General features: G+C 35.9%; 1 protein-coding gene across 1 annotated transcript; it reads left to right on the top strand.

Annotated features, from left to right (window-relative positions):
• The first annotated feature begins 4,319 nt into the window (after nt 1–4,319).
• On the top strand, nt 4,320–8,785 carry LOC131947880 (lipoxygenase homology domain-containing protein 1-like). The gene is made up of 5 exons (XM_059309263.1): nt 4,320–4,490; nt 4,719–4,891; nt 5,507–5,593; nt 7,995–8,030; nt 8,600–8,785. Exons 1-5 carry the CDS (start codon nt 4,436–4,438, stop codon nt 8,681–8,683), a joined length of 435 nt encoding a protein of 144 aa, XP_059165246.1. The 5' UTR covers nt 4,320–4,435; the 3' UTR covers nt 8,684–8,785.
• Nucleotides 8,786–12,352: the final 3,567 nt, after the last annotated feature.

The raw sequence follows: 12,352 nt of genomic DNA, 5'->3' as shown, positions 1-12,352 counted from the left end.
TTTCAATTAAAACAAATTACAACATCATGTCATGTGTGTAAGTGCATTAGTGAGTTTTGTAAAAATCAGTTTAATTTTATCTCTGCTATAACACCTCTAAACCTCTAGTACAGTGGTTCCCAACCTTTTTCGAGTGGCGACCCCCTTTTATAGAAATTAAGTGACCCGCGACCCCCATAGAATTAAAAAGCCGAAATTTGTATGGAAATAATAAGCACTAAAATAAGATTTTCTAGTAGACTTTCAATATGAACTACTCTTGATAACTGTTTTAATACCATGAGTAAAAATTGCATACTATTAACTAACATTCGCGGTTAATTTTTTTAAAAGTATTTTTTTGTTAACGCCAACCTATGTCATTATCATTATCTTAATTTTGTTTTTAATTGAAAAATAGTGTTCAAAATAAAATTATATTCTCGAAAAGTCAATCAATTTTACGTTTGGATATAAACGGTTAATACTACACCAAAATTGTGTCTGAAGTTTTTCATCTTACGCGGAATCATTCTACAAATCAAAGAATTCATCTTGTAATTCACTGGAATGCTGACAACATCAAGGGAAGAAGAGAATGGATAATGCGTCAATACAGATTCTTTTTTTTTTCAGCTCAGAGAAATAGCGCTGCAGTTCGTTTTCAATAGATTCAAGATGCCTTGAAATTTCTTCTTTCAAAATTTTAATTATCTCACAATTAGATTCATCTACCACACTGCAGAGTTTCTCAAATTAACAATATTTCCAAGATTTATTTTCTTCGCCGATTTTGCAGCTTTGATAAAAATGCCCCGAGATTATCATGGAAAGTGATAATATTCGTTCATTTTCCCTGAAGCTTCAGGTTATGCTTATGTTGATGTACGAACACATCTGCTAGGTATGATACTCTCTCCAACCACTCTATGTCGTTTTAAGTATACCAAGAGGTCTTGTTTCCTTTGCATTTCCAAGAACAATTTGATTTCAGATTTCAATTAAAAACCACGATTTACAACAATTCGTTTGACAGCCAGCGCACTGTAGTGTAGAAGAGTAGAACCTCGTGATCTTTATTCAGGTCTTTGCTCAGTTCTTTGAAGGCTCCAGATTTTATATAATTTACGACTTATACTAGCAATGGACTCTTAATGGCGATTGGTGAGGGCAGTGGTTAGGGAGCTAAATCTTTTCTGCTTTCTGAAAGCCCGATTTTGACCTAACCATAGATGGTGCACCATCCGTACAAACCCTCACAGCCGTTTTAACCCATTTTAATAATCCAATTTTTAAAAAAAACGTTTTTATTTTCTCCATGCTATCTTCACAAAAGAGCAACTCTTCTTTGCTATCATCTGAATAAATATAGACAAAGACCAGCAACTGCGAACACGAACTCGCGTCTGTTGATTTATCAACTTGAAAAGCAAACAATGGTGAAAGCTTGATTTCAATAAAAATGTGTTATTTAACATCTACGGACATGTAAGAATTAACTTCACCATCTTCAACATGCAGCGTTTGATGAGATGTTCTCCTATTGTGTTTTTTTTTTTGCTTGGCATTTTCTGTCGCGACTTCATGTGATGTTTGCACTAATGCTGTGTTTCCTTGGTGAAAACTTCCTGTTCGATCAAGTCTCTGGCGTTTGCAACTAGCTTCTTACCGACGAAAGAACTCCATATCTTTTTTGGTGTGTTTCGAATGACTCATGTCAAATGACGTTTTAGTTTTGAAGATTTCATAAACTCGTGACTGAGAACAACTTTGTACAGTACGCTTTGCTTCTTCCAGTGATGTTAGTAAAGCCGAATTTCAAAAATTCTTCTAAATATTTATGTTTTGTTTCAAATTACTAAGGTTTAGTATACCAGTTGGCGACCCCCCAGAAAGCCCTTCGCGGGGTCGCGACCCCCAGGTTGGGAACCCGTGCTCTAGTAGTTCAAAAGAATATAAACCATGAAAGCTTTGTATGTAAGTTATGGTGTCTCGTGTTATGTTTATTTTCATGTTTTTTTTCGAATTTATATTATTAATTTTAAATACATTTCCTTTTTATACAATGTCATTCATAAGTAAGCACTTTACAAAAAAATAATAATTAAGAGAAGTAATTGCTTTTTAATTTGTTTAGTACAAATCTATTAAAAGGAGCTTATGAGCACCCTTATTTGACTATTTAAATAAGGGAAATAAGTCATGAAAGTGGTTTGAACGTTTGCTTAGCTCTGATAAGTTTAATTGTAGGAGAAAGAGGACTTGGCTTTCACAGTGTTTTAAAAACAAAGGGAAAAATATACAAGAGCGTGGGGTGGTGTCTATAGAAGCTACGGTAATCTTTATTACAAAACAACCATCAAGTCAAAAAAGCAAGGAAATTATTTTTTATTTTTTTAAATATAAAGAAGTTATTTTGGTCGGCTGTGGGCCCCTAAATGGCGTGGGCCCCCCGCATTGCGGGGTCTGGCGGCACTGTAGTTCCGCCCCTGGTTAGAGGGAGAAGGTTGAGGGAGGAACTTGGTGGGAGAAGAATGAGTGTAGAAGTTAGTGGGAGAAGAATAAGGGAAAAGTTGGTGGGAGAAGGGTTAGGGAATAAGTTGTGTGGAGAAGGGTGACGGGGGTATGTACAGATAGCGTGAAAGAGAAATAGAGAGAAAGAGGGGAAGGGGTTAGAGAGAAAGAGAGGGAGAGAGGGAGAGTGGAATCCAGGATTTCCAGTGAAAAGTAGGAACTAGGACATGAAATCACCACATTTTAAATAAACTTCCAATATGGTATGCCTGTCAATAGTAGCCTACATGAAATACAGTGTGACCGATATCTTTTTTTAAATATAGGTCAGAAACCTTCACCTGAGTGCACTCAACAATCTAAAGTTTTATGCCGATTGGATGAATGTTTTAGTAATGCATATAGATAACTATAGACTTCATTTTGTTTCTCAAAGTCAAAAGCACTATTTATCTCTAGTTAGTTAAAAATTAACAAACGCCTATAAGAACTTCTTGCAAACTATGATGTGTATATTCCCATGTGTGTGTGTGTGTGTGTGTGAATATTGATGTCAGTGTGTTTGTTTATGTGTATTGCGCTTGTGCATGTGCATAATTATTGATCCTGTTGCCGTAGGGGCTCTGCTTCTATCAAATTTCGGAGATTTTTTTCTGTTTCCCCCAATACGAAACTTAACTGACTGGTATTTGACCTCGGAAATTTAAAGCTACTAGCCAGCGCTCTCCAATCCAACCACGCCGTCCGTAATTATTCTGCTATACAAACAGGACATCATTTTTAATAAAATAATTTTTAAGTAGTTTTTATTTGCCATGCATAGGTCAACAAAGCACTTAACTTTTCGGTAACGTACGTCAATGTCTCGGCCTTAAAAATGATGAGTTGCTTGTTTTATTCTAACGCAGAGGTTCTCGAAGTTTCTTTTAACAAAGTGCTTCTCAATCTTTTTTTAACACTGAACTTCCCAATCTTTCTTCTAACACAGCGCTTCTCAAACTTTCTTCCAACATAGCGCTTTTATAACTGTTTACAATCACAACCGCTAATACAACGTGACCAATATTCTTAAAATGGTAGAGGGAAAAAAATTGATCGTTTTCCCCGGGCTCAGCTATGACTCTAAAATACTCCGTCCATAATTATTCTGCCATATTCTGCTGCCATATTCTGTAATATAAACAAACAAAATATAAACTTGTTTTAAGTTATTTCCGAGCGAGTGAGATTTCCCTTTTCGTTATTAAGGAGATTGTTTTTACCATTGTCAAGTATGAACTCTTAGTACTTAACGTTTGGGTAACGTACGTCACATTAGTGGCCTTAAAAAATGATGCGTTGCTTGTTTTATTCTAGTGAAAATGTTCTCAAAAGTTCTTCTAACACAGTGCTTCTCAAACTTTCTTATAACACAGTGCTTCTCAAACTTTCTTTTAACACGGTGCTTCTCAAATTTTCTTCTAACACAGTGCTTCTCAAACTATCTTCGAACAGTGCTTCTCAAACGTTCTTCTAACAGTGCTTCTTGAACTTTTCTCAACAACAACCACTAGCACAAACAAAAACACTGAACATAAACATTAACATAAATAAGTATTTCATATCCAAGCAGGTTACGTTTATATGTTAACTTTTTTATTAACAAACATGTCTTTATTAAATACACTTTGCCAACCAACAATCCCAGCTAATTAATGTTCTACCTCGATAAGCCCATTTTACAGCATCGCTAACTAGATAAGCCCATTTTATAGCAACGTTGAAGAAATATTTAAAAGTGGCAATTACTGTATGATAAAAATAAACTTTGCACTCAGCGACTTTACATCCTGGTCTTTTCTCGCCTGTCACTGTATAAAGCTTGGCTGTAGGGCCAGATCATTCACACTGGATTGAAAGCCAAAACGACTTTAAGACCGTTTTCAACAACTACACAAAGAAGATGAGCATCACATCGTCCTTTGGTTTGCTTTGTATGCTGATGTTATTTCACTCAGGTTAGTTTTGAAACTTTCTAAAAAATTACTTTTAATTGAACATTTAATTTTTATTTGTCTTATTTAAAAATGTAATATTTTCAAATCCAGTTTGTATCACACATGTGAGATAAAGTGAAACATAACATCATCGATCTTTTTTATACATACCCAAATGGTCAAAATACTTTTTTTTCTTTAAGCTCTCCCTGTAAACAATAATAAAATTAGGATAATCTTTGTCACCAGGATTTACAGAGCGTATCCGGTATACAATAACAATTAAAACAGGCGATGTTCGGGGCGCTGGGACCGATGCGCACGTTTTCATTATTCTGCACGGAACCAGAGGGTCCACCGACAAGTATATTCTACCGTACATGGTTGGTAGTTTTGAGCAGGGATCCAAGGACATATTCTGGGTGAGTAGGTGGGTCAGTTGGGGAGTGGGTTGGTCAGTTAGGACAGTATAGGTGAAGTGAGTTAGTTGGTCAATCAAAAAAGTAAATGGGCACTTAAGACAGTGAGTGGGTTGGTCAATTAAGACGGTACAGTTGCAGTGAGTGTGTTGGTCATTCAAGATAGTATAGGGACAGTGAATGGGCTAGTCATTTTAGACACTATAGGGGCGGCAGCGAGTGGGTGGTCACTTAAGACAGTGAGTGTATTGGTCTTTTCGGACGGTTTCGCCTACCTGATGGCTTCTATTTTATTGCATAAATACTGTCTTTTGTTATACAAAACTAATAAATGGATAAAATGTGCATATTTTCAATAATAAGAGAATTATGGGATCATTACTGAAGTATATTAACAAACAGTGGCATGCAATGGTGATTACGAAGTGCATACAACTGCAGTCCGATATAGCTTGATGTACTGTCATTAATTTACCGTACAAAAAATGTAGCAAACTAAAATATTTCTAAACATTATATTTAATGTAGACCAGATTATCAAATTTTAGAATTTTTAAACAACTAGATTAAATAAAACGATTTATTATCCTAATATATGAAAATTGATTCATTTTTTAGGGCACTGAAGAAAATGTAGGACAAATAAAATCAATTACGATTGGACACGACAACGCTGGATGGAAACCAGGCTGGTTTCTAGAGAGTGTGAGTTTTATGTTGACTTTATACTTTCTCGTATACAAGATATAGAGAAATTAATATAATCGTGCACAAAAATCACTTGAATTTTCCAGTCTACACCGATTGACTTCTCAGTACTTGAACATACACTGAACATAGAGGGCTTATTTTAATCAAGCTAAAGTTCTCAATCCACATTTATCAAATTTCGTGTTCTCCACTAAACTTTCTCGAATATTCTTATATAACAGTATGGGGGACGGCAACTGGGAATAATCAATCTTTACTTACTTTAATGTTTAGTATAAAATTGTATCTTGTAAAAAAAGAAATGCGCACCAACTAAACTGCAAGCATTGCGTGTGTAATAATAGGGAACATTAGTACTTTATAAATTCTTATGTATGTTTCGAGAAATCTTAAAAAATTAAGCAAAAATTCCGGTCAAGGGAAAATAGTAACTGTTTTTAAGATAACAGACAATTAGTTCTATTACATATAAGTGAAACAGTACCGAAGTTTTAGGCTTTTGAAAAATTTAAAGTATCATAAGTTCCACTTCCGCTTAAGGCAAATCGCTGAAACGTTGATACGGGACTACAAATTTGATGTAGATTCTATTACTTATACATGAAATTTTATCAACCTAGCTGTAATGGTACTCAAGTTATTTTATTCACAGACACACATACATTAACACCTTTTTGTATTCCTTAAGGCAAATCGCTGAAAGGTTGATACCGGACTACACATTTAATGTAGATTCTATTACTTATACATGAAATTTTATCAACCTAGCTGTAACGGTACCCATATTATTTTATTCACAGACACACATACATTAACACAGAGAGAAAGCCCGGGGCGCCAAATAGCACTCTATTGGGGCACCAAAGGACGCCAGTATTTGATTTAGTTTAGGGGGTAGGCACTAGAAAAAACCCAACTTATTAATTAAAACTTTTTTATTTATTCGTGGGTATCCAAGTTAGGAAACTTAAAGGAAAATATTTGCAGGCATCAGGGACTCTTTTGAAAATATGTTTGCCATGGCAAAGGCAGCTATCTTAAAAAAAAGAACAGTATTTTGTGTTCTAAAATTTCATAAACTAACATATATATCGGATATATCAACATTAATTTCTCTTCTACCAACATTAATAGAGTCAGCTAGCTAGTTTTTGTAACAGAAAGCACTCTAGAATTTTTTTTTTTTTTTATTTTAAAAATTTGGTATGGTGAAATTTTATTGAAATTAATACTAAATTTAATGGTTTTTCACCTTAAAACTTGGAAAATTTAAAAAATATATTTCTAGCGATTTTTCTGTTACACAAAATAGCCAGCTGACTCTATTAGTGTCAGTACAAGAAGGATCAATGATTATATGGGCGGTTTATATGTTACTTTATGAAATTTTAGAACTCCACAAAAGGAGGCATTTTCCAAGATGGCCGCCGTTGCCATGGCAACCATATTTTCTTGGTACACGCAAACATGTTCCTTTAAGTACCCTAACGTATACATACACAAAAATAAAAAAAAAGTTAAGTAATTAAAAAGGTTTTTTTCCCTGTTTTTTCCGTAGCATACTCCCATATAGTGACCTTTCTTATCCATAGTCTGTCTCACTGTTTAAAACAAAAGTATTTCACCGGGGGTCCGGCGGACGTGCCTGCATTATTTAGTGAACTACTATAATACCCCCAAGCTTGGGGTCGGCGTGGTCGAGTCGGTAAAGCTCATGGTTGCTAAACCGAAAAGTCTCGAGTTCGAACCCCCGTGCAGATGAGGCTCGTTAGCTGGGGACAGCCACTCTTCTAGGAGAGACAACTCCAAAATTAAACAACTGCTGCCTTGTAGTTTGCTCTTGGTTGGACAAAGGCTATGGAAGCAAATCCAAAACGAAAAGCAGGCTGAAATCGGTGTCAATGACCTCAATGGCGCATAACCAGTTGACACGTAACGCTTAATTGTGTTGGAGGCGTGGTCGAGTCGGCAAAAAGCTCATGGTTGATAAATTCGAACAAAGTCTCGAGTTCAAACGCACTGGTAGATAAATCTCGATCCCCTTCAACACTAATAATTAAGAACGAAGAAGAAGAAGAAGACCCCCAAACTTGTCTGCAAACTGAAAGATAGAATTAACATATAGGACTATTAGTAGCGGCTTCTAACCTGTTATCGATTAAAAATAATAATTCGTAAACAGTACGTTCAGTGTATAAAATAGATAAAAGTTATTATTTAAAATATCCGTGTTTTGCTTACCACATTTCAAAGCCCGAAATCGGCAAAAGCTCTGTTCACTAAATCCCCTTAAAGAGAGATTTAGAAACCGACAAAAGAAATTGTGGACTAAGCTAAAGCTTCTAAAATGAGTTGTTTTATTGTGCTAAATATTTTATTTCGCTATTTTCTTCAGGTGCACATTACTCAGCACGTGACACCTAGTGTTGAGGTAAGTTAATCTTAGTAGCTTAATTTTAGAAACCATTGGCCATAACATTTCTTAAAGGTTATAATTATACGTATTTTTTTAGCACTAAGATATAGCTATGAAAAAAATGTACTAGTGATAGTTTAATGCATTTAGAATTCAAGAGAACTGCCTTAGTAAAAAAAATTTGCTAGTCTGTGGGACCGTTATATTCCTGCTGCCAGTAAACAGCTTTATTCTGAAGATAGGGTTTGGTTCTTGAGTTGGACACACTTTCATCCATCCTATTTATAAATTGGGAGAAAAGGGGCTGATTACAACAAAAGTCTTCGTCTTTTAAATATATGGTAATGTGGTGGAGCGCTAGACTTCTTGCCCGAAGGTCTCGACTTCGGATCGCGGTCCAGACTCCTGACTACATATTGGGGAAAGTAAAGGCGGCTGGCATAGGTCTAGAAACATTGATATTATACTTATTTTGCAAATGGATCATTATATCTTAAACGGGGAATGTATTTTACCTACAATAAATAAAAACGTAATATTATTATGTTATATCATCGTTATCAACCGTTTTACTTCTACCACAGTACCAGATCAACTGGAACAACTGGATCGCCACGAGTGAGCCAGACTGGACCATTGTCAAAACTATCTCTGTTAGACAATTGTGAACTAAAACTTTTAACATGGCGTATTCATGGTTCAAATAATTTCAGAGGCATTGGATCCAAATGTTTTTATGTAGAGTTTTAAAGATGATAAATGTATTATTTTTAATTTAATAGTAAAATAAATCACTACATTAATGAATCAATTCTTCTTATGAGTTATATGAGTGTTTTGATATTGGACTGTGAGGATGATGTGCGTTGTTGGACTGTGATGTTGATATGAGTTGTTGGTTTCTAAAGTACAAAACGATAATTCAAAACATTAATCAACTGGAAGTAATTTCTTTTACAGATTAATTTTCAAACCGTTACTTATCTTTATATGCAAAAATGCGCTTCCTATTCACACACTTTCATAGCACTTAAAATCTTACGGTCACAAACTTATGGAATTTTTTAAAATTCTTTTTTTAGCCATTATAAATTTCTAAATCTAAAATAGAAAAATAGAATTTAAATTAACATTTTATATTCAAATTAGCACCTTTTTGTAATTAAATTATGCTAAATGCAGTCAACACATCACATGACTATATATATATATATATATATATATATATATATATATATATATATATATATATATATATATATATATATATATATATATAATTCTCTTCGTGGACGCTAACCGACTAACTGACCCTCCTCCCGCTCCCACCCTGGCTCTCCAGCTGGTGAGTTGAGGCTCACGCCAAATGTTTACAATCATAGAGCTTGATCGAATTAGTGACGGCTATTAGGGGCCATCACCCATAGTGTTACATAAAAATAATCAAGAAAGTTTAGGGGAGATCACTCCCGCTTTATTATTTAAAAAATAAAAGCATTTTTCGGTTATTCGTTATACTAATCCGGTCTAGACAAGATTATGTACAAAAACATACCGCTTATGACACTTAACCCACCCCTTCCCCACTACAAAGGTGTTCAGTCGCAAACAAAATGTACATACAGTACAGAAAAAAAAACTAAAAGTGGAAAACATAACTTGTCAAGGTGTAGCGGCGGTTGAGTATCCGGCCAGTGTAGGTCGTGGCCGTCCCCATTTTTTAGAACATAAGTGTTACGGGTCAGTTGTAGGTTAGATTAGAATATGTTAGAATAGTCTAGAACTAGAGGAGAGTGCGTGTGTGAGTGGAGTTCACCTTACTGTGTAGTTAGCCTTGTGTGTTTATGTCTTGTATCCCAAGGTCGAATGCGGGTATACAAGGGCGAGGGAACAATTGTGGGGGCAGTCAGCGGGTTAGTAGCGGTTAGGACGAGGACTGTTCTGGTACGCTTGAATGCATTGAGACGAATAAAAGTAGTGAAGTTAGAGACGAAGCGTTGTTGTTGATTTGAAACGAACCCGGAACGTAACAATAAGTAACATTTGTTACCGTCTTCCGGGAATGGGAGCGCCTACTGAGGTGGAGGGTTAGAGCTTTCTATCCTGTAATTTTCTTACCTTTCTCTATAAAGTTGGTTGCTATGGTCTGATATGTGACACATGATTAAAGGTCAATGCGGTGACACAAATTTAAAGGTGTAACCGATGACACAGGATTAAAGGTATAACCGGTGACATAGGATTAAAGGTCTACTCAAGTTTTCGACCTTACTTAAAAACAAGACCAGCAAAATGAGTATAGCAGCAACTTTGGGTTTGATCTATTTTGTGACCTTGGTACTCACAGGCGTGTTCTTTTTTTATAATTTGATTTCTTTTTGTTTTATCTTTAACATCGCAGTAATTTTACTGACTTTTTTTTTCTTCCCCATCTCCTTCTCTATCTTTACCTCTTTCCAGCTCTGCATATTTCTCCACCTACTTTCTCTATCACTTCCCCCACCTCTCTATCCTTTTCATCTTTCTTAACCTCACTTTATATTTCTCTCTCTATTACCCTCCATCTCACCCTCTCCGTCTTTACCTTACCACAATGCATCAGTTTTAATTACTCAATTTGAAAAACGGAGATTAAGTAATTAATAGCAATCCTACTCTACTTGTCTACCAAATCCAGTTAAAGCTGTATAAAACAAACATTTGATAGTTTGTTATGAATTCGTTGTTATTTAAACATTCGAATTACAATGCTTTTAACATTAGAGCTATTAATAAAATGTATTTCTATTAATCATAAAAATAAAATTATGTAACATTCTTTAATTATTTATAATGTTGCAAGGGGTTTGTTTTACGACTGCTTTGTAGTACATTGAATCTCTAAATTGTGCTCTTATTTGTGTATGTGTGTATGTTCTCACCAGCATGTTAGTATGTAAGAACATCATTCACTCTACTACCGATTGCTCACTGCTATTCTCTTCCCGCCATTACCCCTCCCAGATATAGTAGCTCCTCTCCAAACCACATGAAATAACTTTGTATTGATTTGCCCTTGATTGGCTTAGCGGTACAGCGATAGACTGCTAACCCGAAATTCTCGATTTCGAGGTACAGCGATAGACTGCTAACCCGAAATTCTCGATTTCGAAATATGAATTCTACATCATCTGCCGTTATATCTAAAAAGTAATACTTACTTTAAAATTGTCCCTGTAGCAATTACCGATGATTAAAACTCCTATTATACATGTCGGACAAATTGAGTGCATGCTTTTGAATGCTTGGCGTATTCAGGTACACGATTCCGCTCACTTCTACAGAATGATGGGGTTAAAAATTTATTAGTAAATAAACTTTGTTCAGGTCTTTGAATCTGTAGTGAAAATTTTCCAGCGTGTTTTTTTCATTGTCCGGCTCCCACTGAACAGCCTGCACGGTTGGGGCATGACAATTTTAAAACAGCGGTGTAGCAGACGAGAGAGAACAGTAGACCATCCCAAGAAACACAAGATATTTTACACCTCTACTTTATCTACAAGTACCTTGTGAGGGATTAAATGGGAAATAGGGTAAGGAAGTGGGTGGGAGAAGGGTGAGGGGGGAAGTTGGTGGGAGAAGGGTGAGGGGGGAAGTTGGTGGGAGAAGGGTGAGGGGGGATGTTAGTGGGAGAAGGGTGAGGGGGGAAGTTGTGTGGAGAATGGTGACGGGGTATGTACTATGTACAGAAAGCGTGAAAGAGAAATAGAGAGAAAGAGGAGAAGGGGTTAGAGAGAAAGAGAGGAAGAGAGTGAGAGTGGAATCCAGAATTTCCAGTGAAAAGTAGGAACTAGGTCATGAAATCACCACATGTTCAATAAACTTCCAATATGGTATGCCTGTCAATAGTAGCCTACATGAAATACAGTGTGACCTATATCTTTTTTTAAATATAGGTCAGAAACCTTCACCATAGTGCACTCAACAATCTAAAGTTTTATGGCGATTGGATGAATGTTATAGTAATGCATATAGATAACTATAGACTTCATATTGTTTCTCAAAGTCAAAAGCACTATTTATCTCCAGTTAGTTAAAAATTAATAAAGGCCTATAAGAGCTTCTTGCAAACTATGATGTGTACATTCACATGTGTGTGTGAATATTGATGACAGTGTGTTTGTTTATGTGTATTGCGCTTGTGCATGAGCATAATTAGGTGTAGGTGTAGGTGTAGGTGTAGGTGTAGGTGTGGGTGTGGGTGTGGGTGTGGGTGTGGGTGTGGGTGTGGGTGTGGGTGTGGGTGTGGGTGTGGGTGTAGGTGTAGGTGTAGGTGTAGGTGTAGGTGTAGGTGTGGG

Source organism: Physella acuta, unplaced genomic scaffold (assembly GCF_028476545.2).
Source record: "Physella acuta isolate Inbredline_101_S28 unplaced genomic scaffold, ASM2847654v3 ptg000610l, whole genome shotgun sequence".
In the NCBI taxonomy this organism is placed as follows: Eukaryota; Metazoa; Mollusca; class Gastropoda; family Physidae; genus Physella; species Physella acuta.
This window is presented reverse-complemented; position numbering and strand designations above follow the sequence as displayed.

Coding starts and splice junctions, on each gene's coding strand:
- LOC131947880 (XM_059309263.1), top strand. CDS start 4,436: ATGAGCATCACATCGTCCTTTGGTTTGCTTTGTATGCTGATGTTATTT. Junction 4,491..4,718: donor GCTGATGTTATTTCACTCAG/GTTAGTTTTGAA, acceptor CTTTGTCACCAG/GATTTACAGAGCGTATCCGG. Junction 8,031..8,599: donor ACGTGACACCTAGTGTTGAG/GTAAGTTAATCT, acceptor CTTCTACCACAG/TACCAGATCAACTGGAACAA.